Raw genomic sequence first — 17,642 nt, 5'->3', positions numbered from 1 at the left:
TGTCCGCTGCTGTGTCATTCTGGAAAGTACCTTTAAAGGAATCTGGAGGTACAAACTGGCCCCATTAACACTAAAGGGCCATGTTAACCTGATCCGTTCCTCTCAGGTGCTCACACATCTTCACGTTAACAGTAAGGGTCATTGTGAGGAGGAATTCCTCGTTGCCGTACCGTGAAGAGAGGCCTTTTTGTGACACGGAGAGGAAGACACAGAGTATACCTCATCTCACAGCTGCTGCTCAGTCCTCTGTACCTATAAAATACTGACAGCTGTTGTTTGTTTTCACCTGTAGACCTGTTAATACGTCAGCCGTGACACAGGTAACCTTTATGAACCTGGATCCTCTTTATACCTGCTTCTTAATTTTGATTATCAGAAAGGTAACTTTCCATCTTTCGTGGGCAAACCTGCTCTTGCAAAACACCCCTTTCTTTGAAATCATTGTTCTTCTCTTTTTACATAACAATGAATGGTAGTTTTTCAGGAAAAAGGAAGGACAGTAAAGTGTACTGTCATGGAATTCATGAGCAATCGTCTTTTCTTCACAACTGACACGAGGAAACTGCACCTGTGAAATACAATAGGCCGCTGACTGTACAGGTCATGGCTGTATTGCCACACAGTCGCCTCACCGTGCAGGTGATAAATTTCTTCTTCAGCGTCGCTCACTGAAAGAATCATTAACTCAACCTTGCTGTCCGTGTCCTTACCTTTAAAGCGAGGCTCCGAGCGGACAGAATATTAAGTGCTGTGAGGTCCTTGGGGGAAATATGAGGTGCAAAAGTGCAAGTGGCAGAGGACTGTTCCCTTCTAGCTTAAAGCAGGATTTAAATACATGTCACTGAGGTGATAAAGGATTTTCTGTGTATTTTGTAACCTAGTGAGGAAGTAATGGCAATTCTTATCAACTGTTATGAAATGTGAAATGCTGTAGTTTGAAAGGAAACAGCAAAAAGGTGTAGCATTTAGTGTGTGTATGATATAGAGATAGTAAAACATGTGTGTGAATGTATAGCTACAAGGGTCATAATAGTATTCATATTTTATATTAATATCTGCATGATTGTGCTGATATATAGCCCCACATTTAGTCAACACATTAACATATTATCACTGTATTTGAGTCACAGAGCAAAGCAGCTGTTTAACTGAAAGATGGCCGTCTTTAAACGATGCTAACATTTTATAGCCATGCTAGCAGCTCTGTAAAGCTTGACTTAAGAGATGCTTTGAGTTGATGCTAACGTTAACATGTAAACATGAGCACAATGACAATGCTAACACGGTCATGCTCTGTAGGTTTACTCCTATATGTCCACCATCTCAGTGTGGCATGCTAGCATGCTCACATTTGTTAATTAGCACCGAACACAGGCTAAACACGTGTCTTTAGCATGGCCAAAGATGTAGTTGGTTGATACTCAGGCACGTGCACAGGTCGGACCCAAGGGGGGGTTGAGCCCCTGCCCTTGTACCCCCAGAGTCGAAAAGTACCCTTAATTTAAAATAAATAAATAAAAAATGTAAAGTTACATTTTGCATGGTTTTACTCGCCCCCTATCTTTATAGTTTTTTAAAACGTAATGTTTTAAGATGTTTCATAGCTTGGGCATGTCACAGTTGCACAGCCGTGTGTTTTCCCAGTTAAAATAAAAGTTTTAACAAATTTTGATTGGGAAATAAGAAGCAGCATAAACACTGCAAGAAGAGGCAAATACACCTTTATCCATTGAAAGGCAAAAAACATCTTTCTCACCTCCCTGACGCTGGATGGACAGATGTAACAAATATATCCGATCTGTTTGGATGTCGTTAAATTGCATCCTTCCCAACTGTCTTTCTCAAGGAAAGCACCGATCTAATGAGACTGAATTAGTCTCAACAACTGAACACTGACTGACTGCGTTACTTTCATGAAAACATATCAAATCTTTGTTTTCTTAGGGGAGTAGTGTGGTTCAGTAGAATATAAACAGTTCCCATTTTATCAACATAATGTGTGATTATGGAAGACGGCGGTGTGACAACATCAGGGTGGGAATTGGTGCATGTTGGAGGGGCAAGTGCATTTTTTTTTTGCTTGAGCCCCTGCCCCCAAAAATGTCTGTGCACGGCCCTTGTGATACTTATATGTCTGTGAAGGTTCTCAGTCATCCAGGTCACGGTAATTCAAAGCTTAATCCGGAACGTTTTCACCTCTCATCCAAAAGGACTCTCCCTTGATTATACATCTATTAGCATAATGACCTACAGAGGCTTATACTTCCAGCTTTCGGATGAGAGGTGAAACGTCTTCAACAACTTTAACCAAGTCCAGTTGCCTTTTGGATTGAGCTTTGAGTTGATACTTAAAGCCAGTTTAAGGTTCTTCCACAGAGTCTATAAAGGCAGATATCATTCTAAAATGTGTCACAAGAATATAAATATGAGAAAAGTAAAATACTGAAAACAATGAAGATATCACAAGAAGTTGAACTTCTCTTGTTATAATTTCATTTACGTTGAATTTGCTGCAAACTGCAGCCCAACCACTCTCTTTCTTTCGCTCAGTGAAAGCAGTCTGGGTTTTACTTTCAATTATTGGATGTTTGACACAGTTTTGTTTCAGTAGACTCACTAAAGTATTTTGAACAAAGTCTCTGCCTCTGCTTTATCTCAAGATTCACACCAGTCATTCTGGGTTCTTGTGAGCACCATTAGACCAACAGCATGTGCTCATGATTAACCTAATGAGGCTTAACACAGGTGTTCTCATTTAGGCTTACTTACTTTACTCCAGGACCCCACAGTCTCCAACTAACTAAGCTAAACTTGGTTTAACTACTCAAAGCCTTGTCTGTGAAACCGGCCCATAGTTTTTGGAAAACTCTTGGACTTACCTGGAAGAAATATGTAGTAGCACAAAAAAATATAGATTTTTAATCCCGTTCTCCAAGTTGCAGTGCTGTTTTATAGCTCAAAGATTATGTTATGTAGACGAAAGCGACACACAACAGACATTTTAATGTTTTAAACTGTTGCTGATAAAAAATAGTTAATGATTTATCTAAACAACCTGGAAAGGTTTCCAGCCATTAGTGCTGTTAATCAACCATGAATTTATCTTTGCATGCTTGAATGTAATGATAATACTGCAGGCAAAAACTGCTTAAAGCGAGTTATCCACAGATGTATATGTGTCATGCAATCAGAATGTGATAAATCTAGCAGGTGCCATGTTTAAAGTCTACATTACAAATCTCTTTCTTTAGCTGTATTTGCGTCCCACGCGTGTAACCCCTAAAATAAACAACACTGCACGTGGCTTTTAAGAATAAGTCTTTATGTATTTCTCTATGTGAAACAAATTGCTATTATACTACACAAATAGAAGCGGATACTGCAAGAGACAGAGACCATCTCCGAGAAATAAGTACAGAACATGAAAATACACATACCGGTATCATAGAACTGTAAATTATTGCTTGTTTTGCTACTTTGTTTTCTGGATTCCTACAATACAAGACACAATATTCATATTTCAACAGAAACAGTACAACAGTGACGAACGGTATAATTGACCTTTTTAGTAGACGTTCCCCAGAAAGAAAAGAAACATTCAAACAGAGTCCATGTTGAACACAACAACAATGACAGTTGGTTTTTTGATCGAGCATCTTCAGGACTTATTGTTAAACTTTTTTGTATTTTTTCTTTGTTTTGTTTTTTTGTTTTTTTCCATTACAACATTGCCAAGAGAAGCCGTAACAAACTGCACACTGGGACTGGCCTCAGCAACAAAACAAAAAAACACTTGGCGTATGTACATTAATATACATTTTCATTTCAACTGTGACCAAAATGCACCCAGTTTAAACACCATGACCACAGAGAGTAAAAAAATCTTCACGAGTGTCTCTGCTGCTTCCTCTTTATCACGATCCACCTCAGTAGTTCCTCCAATCTGCCGTCTGCTCAGACAACCGCGACAGCTTCACTGCAGCGCCAATAAAACTGCCGACATGCTGCGTCTCAAAGAACTACTTTCTCAGAAGATAAGATGAATGTTTCTTGTGGACAAACACGGAAAAACAAAGACATTGATTTTGTTTTGTAGTGTCATCCTGCCTCATTTAAAACCTCTTACGCCTTAATCTACACCCATAAATCCAGAAGGCCTGAAATTCTCCAAGGTTCACACGAGCAAACAGGAAGTGGAGTTTCTCACTCACTTGCAATATGCTGGTGAAAAGGCTAACCAGGTGTTTAGCTTGAGATAAAAGAAAGAAAACAGAAACAGAGAAGAATGCAATGTGCTTCCTACTTTGTCTCAAGAAAGACTTTTTTTTTTAGGAGAAGGAAACGAACAAAACACCGACAATAAAGTGCTCACATGCAGACAGACTTGTCTTTTGCTTACTAATACTGTTATAAAGCAAAAAAAAGTCTTGTTAGATTTCATGCTGCCTAAAGACAGATAAGGATTAGACTCACCGCTGACTCCAAAAAGCCCTGTTAGGAAAATTTGCTCATGTTGCTTTTAAAGCACTAAAATATTCCACTGAATGAGGAGTGATATGAGACGGGATTGTTGGGAGAATTAAGCCCCAAAAAAGGAACAAAAAGTATGTGTGTAAAAAATTAAACATACTGCTGTTTGAAGGGGAAATATGATTATTTTTCCGCTCACTTTAACAACATACATCAGGGTGTTTGAGTAAGAAAAATCAGAGTATGTATGAGGTGAGTGGATGCTTTGGTTGGTACCTCATGAGGCTACCTAATTTTCCCTTTTCTCAGCAAAATGCTTTCAGGTAAATCTACAAAATCTAAATGGACTATTTCCACAAATCTACCGCTTTAGCTATTTACAGCGAGAAGCAGCGCAGTAGGAGGCGGTCAGGAGCCCCGCAATTGCTTGGAGATATCGAGAGATACTCAGTGCAAAAAACACAATTAGTCGACACGTAGAAAGTAGATCAAACAACATAAGACAGTAAAGATGTGAAGTACAACAAAAATAACGAAATAGAAATAAATCAGATTCCCCTTGAAGAAAAAGAGGGGGATGAACTGTCTCTCAACGAAAGCGACAAATGCTAATTTGCCATCAAGTTGAATACTGAACCGTCAGTCTCGCTAAAAAAACCCACTCTGCTTTTTCGACGTCACGGGGATATGCACTTCTGTTAAAATCGTCGCACTGTTTCCCTGTCAGCAGAAACAACAATAAAAAAACACCTCAGCTCCTCATCTACAGAAGTAACTAAGCATGCAAAAAGTATTTGGGTATCAAATACAGAGTAAGAATACACATCTAGTAGTTCAGCGAAAAACAACACCTCTCCAAATAAAAAGACAAAAAGCAAAAAACAAGCAAAAAAAGAGTCAAACAACCACCACAACTTTTGTTAGTCACATATGGCGCTTCGTGCTGTGTGTGATGTTAAATAAGTTCCTTTTTCTTGATATATCTTGTTAGTATTTGTGTTTCTGTACGTATTTTTTGTTATACAGTATATACATGCAGACAAGAGCGGGAACATCACACACTCAATCTTGATGCAAGCTGAAGCGACAAACCAGCAGATATGAAAATGAATGAAAAACAACAGAAAAAACAGACGTATATATTTTTATATGTCGTCTGAAAACACAATTTATCGTAGAAAAAGAAGAAAAAATGTCTGTTTCGAGGTACGGCGATACCCCAACTGAAGATTATTGTACATACAGCTGTGAGACGAAGGGAGAGGTACAAGCTAACAAGCTAACTGACTAGCACGCTACTGACTAGCAATGAGAGCTGAGTGTGTGTGAAAAGTGACAGGTGCCTGCGTTGGGACAGGTATATCCGACCCCTCTTGCTGAAAACGAAGGGTTGGTGGGGTTGGAGGCAAGCATGCCCGCCGCTCCCCACGCTGTCCGCAGAATGTGATGAGTGTGTGTGTGATTCTCATCCATCCCCTTCAAGCCGCCTCATTCCATCGCCACGCTCCCCACAAACACCGTCTTCGAGCAATGTTTGTTGGTTTGTTTTTGCTTGTAGTTGAACTGAAATGAGGGGCGTCGACGCTCTCTGTGAGTGCAGAGACGAGAGAGAGAGGGCAGGTGTGTCGCGGGTTTTTAAGGGGCGGTCGGGGGCCGCACCGGTGTCGTGGGGAGGCCTCTCTAGTTGAAGACTTTCGGGGGTCCCTCGGGACGCCGGGTCTGGACGATCTGCTGCTTTGGCCGCGCCGCCTCGTCCTCCTCCGTCTCGCTCTCGCACACGTGGACGACCACGCTGGGGGTGGACTCGGTCCCCGCGTGGAGCTCGTACTTTTCACCTGGAAGAGAGGAAAAGGAGCGGGGCAAGAAAGACGGGGGAGTTACAATAAAAACTATACATACTTTTTTATTGTTATTATAATGTTACTTTTATACATTGAGGATATCTTTACAGCACAAAATTATCTACTTCCTGTCTGTCCATTGTCTGTAAGATCAGCTAAGCGCTCAGATGGAAGGACAAGCCTTCAAGAGAAAACAAAACGTCTCTCCTCAGAATAGCCCTGGTATTTGTGCAGATGCCAAACTCAGCCGACTCAGATTGAAAACACACACTTGCTAGATTGTATCACAGTTTCCATGGAGACCAGATCAGACAGCTGGCAGACAGGAGGAAATTGGTCTCGTTGCTTTTTCTCCACGGTGCCAAACAGGAAGACGGACAGTGAATGGGAGTCCTGCTGTTACCGCGGAGGGTTGACAGAGGGAGTCAGCGCGCTGTGCTGCAGCCCGCCGCTAATCTGATCCTAGATGCCAGGATGTGAGGCCAAGGACAAAGCCATTTCCTGATGCCCCTGGACAGTGTGTGTGCGTGCATGTGTGCGTGCATGTGTGCGTGCATGTTTGTGGATAGTTTAATCATCAAAAAAGATGATAGTGTTAAATTGAATGCAGACTTTTCACCAGCATGAACACACAAGCACACCCGCACTGTGGAACACAGGTCACACCTTTGTATATGTGCTAGCTGACATTTCATAAAGGTTGCTGCAATCAAAAATCTCGTCGGCGCGGCAGCCAAAATTATCTCTGAGCAGAATTGCTGCCGGGGGAAACTACGTATTTGGGAGAAGATCTTAAAACCTTCTAAATCAAACTGTGTCGAGCTTCGCTGCCTACACGTTTCATGCCTTTGCTGGGATTGTAACAAAAGGCTGCAAAGATCTATTTGTGGTGCAGTGAAGCTGATTTGCATTATAATCATGAGGTTTGTTGGTTCAGGAGTGTTTGCTCACGATTCATGTTTCTGAATTTCAGTTTACTCCTGCAGAGGAATTCACTGCTTGTAATAGACTTTACAATGATTATGGTGGCAGATTGAGCAAACAAACATCCACTTTAATTTCATACTGACGTAGACAAAAGCAGATTTTTCATTTCTGGCACACAAGTGTCAGTTTTGTCAGATCAAATGGCAACTGTAGCTGCAAGTATTTCACCGCTGTAGCTCATTAATAATGCTAACAATAGCTTCATGGAAAGCTTGAAAATGCTGCGTCTTGCTGACTAGAATAATACTCATAATGGTTATTCTAAGCTTAATCATTCTCATACTAATAATGGTTACATACTGTGCAGGACATAACATAATGGTAAAAGAGGCTAAAGCTAATGGGTCCTCACAAGTGGATGATCCCTGCAGAAGACAAAGAAACAGAATAATATAGATGCTGCTGATTAGTATGATTTTGTATGATAAAGAATTTGAACTACAGCGGTTGTGTGCCTCCGCCCACCTGTCAAGTTGCACTTTACATCCATTAGTGTTCAGCACAGGATATGAGTAGAACTGTGGAGATGACGGAGCATATATATTTAAATGATTCCAACAGCATGAGTACACCTGCATTAAACAGGGGAGTCTCACCACAGTCATTTACAGGATGGACACGATACCAGAAAATGTCTCTCTTTCTTTAACAGGTGAGAGAGAGGTAGAGTGTTTCTCCCTGATGGATTAAGAAATAGATGAATAAATAAAAGTCCCTCAAGGTGTTGCTGACATACCAGACCTTTGGCCACCAAAATGAATCAGTTTTTCTTTGAGTAAAAGTGGCTGTTTTTTTTTTGTTTTTTGAAGATATTCCCTCAAGGTGTATTTGAGATTTCGTGTTCACAAGTACGGTCTGGATGGAAGGACTTTAAAGACCATCCCGAATCATGTTTAAACGCGAAAAAACAAAACACGTCTCTGCCATCGTTTAGTTGCAACTTGTTGAAACTTAGCTCGCTTGAAATGTAGTAAATAGTAGCAGTAACGTTAACGTTAGTAGTCAGTAGTGAGTTTGCAAAGATGACAGTTACAGCTGGCTCGCGCATCACCAAAGTGGTTGCCATAGGTTGCACATAATTATATGCATAGCGTCACCCTGTCCATTAACGGGATTGGCTCCTTAGGTTTGTGACGTCACAAACCTGCCAATCTGAAAACGTGTTGTTCAGCCTGTCCTTGGTACACTGCAGTTTAAAAGCAGACAGGCCCAGCCATGGGGATGTCTGCTTATGTTGTCCCTGATATGTCTTGTAGCACATGAAAACACCACATGGAGATGCTTACAAGGTTAAACACTTGATTTTCACTGGAGGGGGTCTTTAAGAATGAGGACCATCTAACGTTGGCTGAAGTTGCTCTAAAAGCATCCATGAGTGTCTAATCTGTCACACAGACTAATGTTGTTACCTTGGCCATGGAAGCAATGTTTGGTTGCTGCATTGTAGGTAATGAGCTTGTTAGCTGGAAGTGCTAACAATTGTAACCTAAGTTACAGCCTACTGAAGGGATAGTTTGTTTTGTAGTAGTTGAACCGCTGACCCAAACAGCTGTTCTGATACCGTGCGCTGCATCCGGAGGTATGCAGGGCCGTTGTGCAGAGTGAGACACAGTGCCGAGGGAAAGGGCCGTCTGACATCAATAATAAAAAATTCAGCGTACAATCAACCTGGAATGTTTGTTTACCATATCCATACACAAACAAACAGTAACAAATATTAGCACTGAGGCATATTTCCTTAGAGATGTCAGCATGTCCCTCCGTCAATGTGAGTACCCTTGACGTTGACGGATGGTGGATGGCACTGTGGATTTCATTTATGGGCTTTGTTATGTTGCTGCCTAACTAAGACTGTGTGCACAGTGGGGCAGGAATATTGATGTTAACAAACATTACAATTAGAGACATTGATTTTAAAATAACACACAGTTCATAATGACATTATATGTGCGCTGATCAGGTAAATTGGACCTAATGCTGCTTCCTATATATCAGTGGAAATCATGGGAGGAAATTGCTTCCTGGACACAGAACCTTTCTCTAACACCCCGCTGAGAGCGTGAAACTATTTCCTGTTTGTATCTGGACGACTGGACGACCTTCATTACACACTTCCTCCTCCATATTGTATTGTTTTTTGTGCGTGTCTGTGTTGTCAATGCTCACTGAAATTAGTTCCTGGGTACTGACCGGGTCCCAGCTTGGCGACTGCACACAGCAGGTCGTAGTTGATGACGGGCGTAGCGTCTTCGCTCTGGCTCCAGCCCACAGGTGGCGAGGCGGGCGGTGAGATCAGGAACTGTTTGACGGGCTGGGGAGGGGCCAGGTACGACTTGTCGATGTCCTCGTCGCCATTCTGGATCTATGGAAGAGGACATGATTGGTCATACTGGAATAGTTTGTATCCTGCCTGTACATTAAATGAATGTCTAAATGTTTGGGCCTCCTTATATTAAGGGGGTTTTGATCGTGTCAACTTGTGTGTCTGTTTTTATTTGGCTACCTGCCCGGGGACTGCAGATGTAAATTAGCATCCTCGCCAACTCCAGCATGCTTACATCTTATATCTTTAAACTGATGTCCTCTGTCCCCAGCAGGGTTCATTGCTTTGACGTATTTGAGATACAACAGCATCAATTCTAATTTGTCTCATGGATTCCCAGAAAGTAGGAATTTGATGTCTTGCAGGACAAATGATGTTCAAGCTTGAGGCTAAATTGTGCTTTAAAAATGTTTAATCTAGGTTTGTTTTTTTGGCTTTATTTGATAGTACAGCTGAAGAGAGACAGGAAATGTGGCGAGCAGAGAGTGGGGGATGACGTGCGCCGATTGATCGGAGTTGAACCTGCGATCAGTGCATTGAGGACTGTTGCCTCTGTACATGGGGCGCCTGCTCTACCAACTGAGCTAAACCAGCACCCAGTGTAACAGCTGTTTTAACATATGTTTGGTTGCTACATTTCAGTGACTTGCCAGGACTTGCTACAGCCACAACCAAACCTACTGCACATCTTTTCACTAACAAATTATGAAAGCCAAGCCTGCTCTCATCTTAGTCTTGCAGGTATGTGTACACATGTATGATATGTATAACTTCATCACTGAGGACTGAAGATATACACAACGTTTGTGTTTGCACCAGAAACAACCTTCACTAATCCCTCCCCGCTTTCTACCCTGAAGGCAACAGACACACAGATATTTACAGCAGCAATGGAAGACAAATCAAGAATTAATGTGTGCATGTGTTCAATCATGTGACAGATAAGATTTGACAGATGGGTGGGTGGGTTGAGGAAGCATTCAGGTGTGGCTTTGAGACGACAAAAAACAGAGGAAGTGGCCGGAGCCAGAGTCGCCCTACTTTTCCGAGTTCTGTTGTGTGTGTGTGTATTTGTGTGCAGGCATCTTCCTTCGACAGTCCATCATGCCCTTCCTCTGACCCCTTAACTGTCACTCACCTGGGCAAAGTAGAGTTTGAGCTTCTTGCCGTTGAACTCGGACTCGTGCAGCTCGATGCGAGCGCGGGCGGCGGCCTCCGGGGTGCTGAAGTTGATCCGGACTCTCCGGAAGCTTTTGAACATCTGGAAAGTCGTCTGCTCGTCGTAGATCCTGAACAACGCCTCGAATCTCTCCTGTAGAGGATGAAAACAGAAAAGACGACAAAGAGATGGGTTAGAGGATGTTTGTGTTTTATTATTGAGCAGGTTGCCGATTAAAGTCTCGTCATATACGCTGATATTCTGAGGATATAGTTGGAGGAAATTCCAATTACTTGTTCTGGATTTGATGTGAGGAATAATAGGAAAAGGTTATCAAGAGGAAGAGGGAATCGTCTGTAAATGGGGCAGCAATTAACAGCTATTCTCCCTGAAACAAAACGCTTTTATGTAAATAAACCTTCCAACCTTTTTAATGGTATTTTGTGTAAATATCCGTCACAAGCAATGTCAGCACTCTGCCTTTTTCATAATTTGCTAACAAGTTGAGAAATTTCCCCTCTGAGCACAAGATGTTCCTGTAACTACTTTGCACCTATTTCATTTGCTGTGGAGTTAATGGGGAAATTAGATTTCCAACTTCCCGTCATTTCCTGCAATTTTCTCTGATGCTGTCTGTCTCCTTTTTCTCTTTGTGTAATCCTGTCCTTTCTCTAGTCACACCCGTCTTCTCCCCTCCTCCTATATATGCAGCGCTTTCTTTAACCACACCCGCGTGATACATCCCACGTCAAATTTGCCTCCTCGGGTGTGAACTCAATCAAGCAGCTCAGTAGGAGGGCGAAAGGAAAAGGCCGCTGGGAGAGCTGCTTCTGAGTAATCCAGAGCTGCAGCATATCCTTTGTCTCCTGACCGACCAACTCCCAGACGGTCACAGGCGGAAATATGACTGTTAAACTTTCCCAAGAATAAAGATGGATGACGGCTGAAGGTGCCACTTTGATGAGAGGAAAGATTGTCAAGGTCCTTCCTAACAGTCGCGTCATTATTTAGTAGTTGTTCTGCTAAACTTTCTTCTTTCTTCTTCTGCAACAATTTGACCATTACATCACTTTGCGCTTAATGTTTGTGCACAAAGCAGATGATCATATCGTTGCCTTTTATGCATTGTGTTTGTCTGAACACGTTTTTACTTTCGGTCAGTGGGAAACAAAAACTAAAAAACTCCCACGACAAACCCCCCTTGTTGGGCTGACACAGCACCTCTCACCAGGATGGAAAGGTGTGTGTAACCTGAAGGAACTCTGTCAGCGTGTCACAATAGGTATCTGTAAACTCAGCATACTGAAATGAGCGCTTGCTTCTGTGTGTCTGTCCTCTTTGTCCTTTTGATTAATTTGAATCATATAAACTTCAAGTATTTTTTCACTTTTTATTTTATTATATTGATGAATCGTTATGTCTATAAAAAGATTGAATTAAATGCCCATTAAAATCTGTCTAACACATCTTTGAGTGGCTGTTTTTTTAGATAAGATGCTCTAGTAGAGACACGAAAATATCCTTATTAGCTTTTTAACTTTAATTCATTTAATCGACTAAAGGTTTAGCATTACATTGCAATAATTCGGGCACTTAAAGTTTTAATCTCAAAGATCTCAGTTTCGTTCTCTTTGGCGGCACCTTATGGCGATAAATGGCAATTATGGGAGTACACTTCCCAGATAACCAGATGTCCACTGCTGGCTCCCTTTGTCACGGTTGTAACTCTTGATTTTCCTCGCTGACGGTCGCTTTCCTTTTCAGACTGTTTGCCTTCATCTGAGCGTTGAATTTGTTTCTTTTTCTTTGGATTTTCACTTATTTTTGAAGTTGTATCTGTAGTCATCGATCTTTTCTTTGTTTGTTCAGCCATAGTAGATTACTGTTTACTTGCAACGCTTACAGAGAGCGGAAAAACAGCCGCTTAGCTCCGCCTACCCTCTCTGGCAGACCAACCACTGCTGCGTGATGGAAAACGTGTCACTAACTGGGCGCTACAGACACCCAGTCTGTAATACTGCAAATGCAAAGGTTTTCATCTGTGGGCCATAGGCTTAATCACCATTGTGTTACCTCATTCAGTGATGAGATAGTGACTTAACAGACATTTACTTACATGAAAATCTTTGACATTATTACTTTGATGGAATTTGAATGTAAAAAAAAAAAAACCCCACATGTTTTCTATTAATTTGTGCAACATAACATAAAGATATATTAGCTTTACTACTACATCACATATAAAAAATGCAACATTATTCCTCCTAATGATCATTAAGCTATTACATATACAGCATTACTTTTACCAGTGCGCAGTCATTGATGAATGTCTGTGTTACCACAGCTGAGTAGCAGCTACCTGAAGCAGCTGTTATGTAAGAAACGTCTGCATTTCTGCAGAGAGATCACATCATCATCCCGTCTGACACATGCAGAGTTGCTAATAACTGAGCAAGCTGTGAACCACAGCTATGCTGCAGTGTGGTGTACACTGGCAAAATCATTGGCATTTAAAGAACAAGCAGATTTGTGATTTTACTCATAATCCTCGCTCCCTTTTTGTGTTTTATTTCCTGTTCTTCCCTCCCATGTACTTGTCTTCTCTTTCTAGCTGGCTAAACTGCAGCGCTGACTTTACCTCCAGGCTCTGTGATACCATTTATAGTCAGGTTTCCAGTTCACCATACAAGGTAAAATCTAGAAGTCGAGTCAGGAATGGATGAATATCTGAAATCCCTTTGTGCTCTTTGAGGAGAATTCCCGACTAGCTAATCAATTAGCGCGCTACATTCCCAAAAAACACACAGGAGAGGGAGAAGCGTGACTCACCACGGTATAGAGACAGCCAAGTGTTAAATTTGCTCATTTAAAACTCATTCTCTCAACGACAGAGACAAAAAAAGTCAACTGTGAAATAGCCGTTAACCAAAATAGCTTTCTTTTTGTAATCGTGTATAAACAGCACAAGTCCATATGTTGTATCAAAGAGGTTAAAAGGTCACCAACTGCAAACAGTGGGCCTCTTTTGATGCCACAACAACCCATACAGACCAGTCAGTTTATAAATTAATATACATCTGAGGTGGGCACAGCAATTTGGATACATTTTCAAAATGATTTAAAATATTCCTAATGTAATATTTCTGTTTTTTCTAATATGGAGTGTTTAAATCTACATTAACGGACAGTTTGGCCAGTTGGGGGCAGCTCCAAGCATGACAGCTCTTATAGGCTTAAAATGTTAAATGTATTAGCAAAGATTAGCTTATTAGCACGGCTCTTAGATACAGAGCAACATTAGCATCAAATTAAAGTTGTATTTTTGCCTCCCTGATGAATGTAAGTTTAATATTCACTCTCTTTTCAGCTTTGTTTTGCACTCCACCAATTCCTGACAATAACCTCCAACTTTTAGCTTCTTAATGCTTCACTTTGTCCACTGGCTAATTGCTACCTTTGTCTCTTTGTGGCTAGTGCTTGGGCAGAAGCATAGAGCCGCTTTATCACTATGAACAGCGCCCTCTTGTGTTTGAAAAGAGGTTGATGAGAGCTGGGAGACTGAACAAAAACAATACCAAACAATTAACTATAAAAGCTACAAAGCTCCATATAGTTGGGTGGTTTGACTCATAGTATTTTTTTGCCACTGCTGATATGAAAACATGTAGTAGTGCAGCTTTAAGGATGTTAATTTTTAGGCGCCTGGGATTATGAATGGGTGTATGTACATTTCATAGAACAATCTAGGCCTGAACTCTGTCTGCTTTAATGCCTTTGTAATTCCTGAAAGATAAAATATTAAAAACACAATGAAAGCCCCTTAAACAGGTAAACAATCAAACTGCTACTTTTCGTCTATCCTGTGTTTTCTCTTCTCTGATAATCAGCTGGAGAACGACAACAAAGCACTTGTTTGGCCTATCTGCCCACTTAAGCTCACTTCAAACCGTGAATTTTCCATTAGTGTTAGCCAGCTACTATGACTCACATGTCATAAAACTCCATGTGTGATAACCGATAAGGCCGTCTTTCTCACACACACACACGTAAACACAACACACACAGTGGGTACTTCCTTAAACTAAATGGATGTTTTGGCATGAGCAGAGAGATGTGGGAAAGCTGCAAAGATCATGTTCCATAACATAATAGCATGCAGTGTTTGTTTTTAACCCTGATACACCCACGGTGACTGGTGTGTAACAAGTGAGCGTGCTTGATCACTAATTTATGTGGCCTCTATGAGCGGACATCCTGAGGGAATAAGAGGAGGAAGAGGAGGGGAAACGAGGAAGAGGGAGAGAGGGGGGGGTTCAGTTACACAGGCCCGCTCATCTGCCATGGCAAAGTTCACTACAAAGACCCACTCCCTTTGTTCTCTATGTGCATGTGTGTGTTTTCAAATGGGTGAGCATGTGTGTGATGGCTCCACAATTAGCTCCACGCACACAGACTGAGGGCATGTGTGCAAAATAGTGTGACAGGTAGCGCTGTTGCAATCTGAGCACAAGTGAAGGACGAAGCTTGTCAGCAAAGACAGACTGGTTTTAGCCGCACACACACACCAACACACACACACACACACACACACACACACACACACACACACACACACACTAACTGCTTGATCCAGCACCTGTTATTACCGTATTTGCAGTGTGTGTGAGAGCTGTAGGACAACAGATGAGGGAGGAGAACAGCATGTACTCGTTTTTCATCCTCAACAAGCCAGATAATGTACAAAAAAACATCTCTCGTACAGCATCTAGGTAGCACCAAAGAAGAAGAAACAGTAGAATAAACAGAACTTATACATCTACAGTACATCTTCCCTGTTTTACCCACAGGCTTCGTTTATCTAATAAGGGAATCTGTCGTGTTTGGGGCAGAGACAGAGAGAGGCGGAGGCGTGAAGTCACCGCTCTCAAATAGCCGACAACTCGGCTTGATTGAAACAGCGAGCGCTGTCAGTTATTGCTGACCGCATGTTTCTCCATGTCACCTTTACATAACACGCAGGGTGTTCCTCTACGGGCTAAAATTCCCGTCCTCTCACGTCCTCTCTTTCGTCTCTGCCCCGCTGATGCACTTCTGAACCAGCCCGGGGCCTTCAAATTTCACCAAATGTGCAATTTGCAGCATGACGTCTTTTCCTCTCGCGTTCATTTTGACACGTTTTACAAATCAGGATTGATTTCCATATGCGAGTTGCGCACGAGGATGCGCGACCCTTTTGGAACTTGCAAATGTGTTTGAAATTTGCAAGCGAGAACCATTTGTGGAAACGAGATGCTTCTTTAATTAGCAATCTGCATGTGAGGCGTGCATGAAAGTAGCTTTTGTTAAAGAGGCGTTTGGAAGACAGTAACAGCTCAGAGGTGAAGTTATTAAAAAGATGACAAAAGGAAATGTTTTCTTGTTGCATCAGATTTTCACCATTAAAATACCAAGATTTTCTTTTGAAAGGTGCAATTACAACCTGATTATTTCCTCACACGCACAAAAAGCTGTCATATTTCCTGCTGCATAAGTACAATGATAACCCGTTTACGCTTTCCTCTTGATAGCTTACAAAATGCTACAAAATTGTGGAAGGAAGTGACGGGGAAATGGGGAGAAAATGCTGATAACAGCTTTTAAATTCTGCTTTTATTTTGAAGTAATTCACACGGTACTATACTTTTTATCACAAGACAAAAAAATAAAGGCCAAACAAAAGAGACAAAAAAGCCACCCAGCACAATTAAAAAATCCAATGTGCAGAGATGTAAAGCCTGCGAGTGAGCTGCGACCCCTCTGTTAGCGGCTGCAGGGCCGTCCTTCAGCACATCGCCTCTTGGCTAATGAGGCAGTTATGTCCCTCATGGTAATAGAAAGGCTGTCATCACGGTGGCAACAGGACATATCTGTAGGCATGACTCACAATGAGCGACACAGCGAGGCGGCGAGCACAGAGCCAGCTGGGGGTCCTGACAGACAATCATCTGAGCGAAAGATCAGTCCACTTATGGTGCGAGTTGGGGGTTACTGGACGACAGCCGCAGGGGAAGGACATAAAGAGCGATTGAAGATTATTGTCGAAGCGAGGGATGACAAAGTATCTTGAGTGTATCGGCTTCACACCTCTTTCAGGTAATGAATGAGGCAAGAGGCGGAATTCGGTGCAACCCTGTGACATAAGCGTTTCCCCGTCTTATGTAAAGGACGGGTTAAGTTTCTGCAAAGTGCAGGGTTCACTAACAATTAAAGTCCATGCTCGGTAAACACACACCGAATCCAACGTCATGTGCGCCAAAACCTCGTCACAAACACCAGATTCTGAAAGTATTCTCAGCAAGTTGTGCTCAAACTGCGATGTACCAGAGAGCTCCAAAGTGCTGATGACTTTCATTGTTGTCTTTGTCGACTCATTGTGCAGCGTGGGGCGTTACATAAGAGGCACATATTCGTCTGTTTGTTCTCTGTCACTGGTGAGAGCGAACGAGCCGCAGCAGCTGAAACACACAGACACGGCCCCATCATTCCTTTGATCAGCCGTGTGCATTAAAATCAAGTAAACACACGCAGAAAGGCAAGAAGCCTTGTCCAAATTTGAATTTCAAAATAAAAGCTTTTGCATTGTTAGAATGGAATTGAACCGTTAAACAGGCATAACGAGAGAAGAGCACGAGATTTGACATATCATCATATTAATAAGACGTAAATAAGCAACAGTTCATGGAGTAATCGACATCAAATTAATCATGTGTTTAGCAGATTAAACAGAAATTAAAATACATTTTAGTTCCAGTCTAAGGTCGGTATCTACAAGCATAGTTTTTCCGCCATAGGATTTAAATTCCCGGAGTCCCAATGCACTACC

The 17,642-nt window shown here is 41.8% G+C and overlaps 1 protein-coding gene across 3 annotated transcripts in view; it reads right to left on the bottom strand.

Moving 5' to 3' along the window:
- Window positions 1-3,301: 3,301 nt before the first annotated feature.
- Window positions 3,302-17,642, bottom strand: part of rcan3 (regulator of calcineurin 3) — a 42,833-nt gene continuing 28,492 nt past the window's right edge. For 2 of the 3 annotated variants that reach the window (XM_069662149.1, XM_069662152.1), the window contains 3 exons: window positions 10,760-10,933; window positions 9,489-9,660; window positions 3,302-6,305 (listed from right to left, as the gene is read on the bottom strand). In XM_069662149.1, coding sequence (XP_069518250.1) covers window positions 6,151-6,305; window positions 9,489-9,660; window positions 10,760-10,933 — 501 coding nt within the window. In that variant the 3' untranslated portion in view covers window positions 3,302-6,150. Of the gene's footprint in view, window positions 6,306-9,464; window positions 9,661-10,759; window positions 10,934-17,642 lie in introns of all 3 variants that reach the window. The other variant, XM_069662150.1, reaches the window with a different exon arrangement.

This window comes from Semicossyphus pulcher, unplaced genomic scaffold (assembly GCF_022749685.1).
Source record: "Semicossyphus pulcher isolate SPU_LCO1_2020_fin unplaced genomic scaffold, fSemPul1.0.p SCAF_14, whole genome shotgun sequence".
In the NCBI taxonomy this organism is placed as follows: Eukaryota; Metazoa; Chordata; class Actinopteri; order Labriformes; family Labridae; genus Semicossyphus; species Semicossyphus pulcher.
The sequence above is the reverse complement of the archived record's forward strand: the minus strand, read 5'-3'. Positions and strand labels throughout refer to the sequence as shown.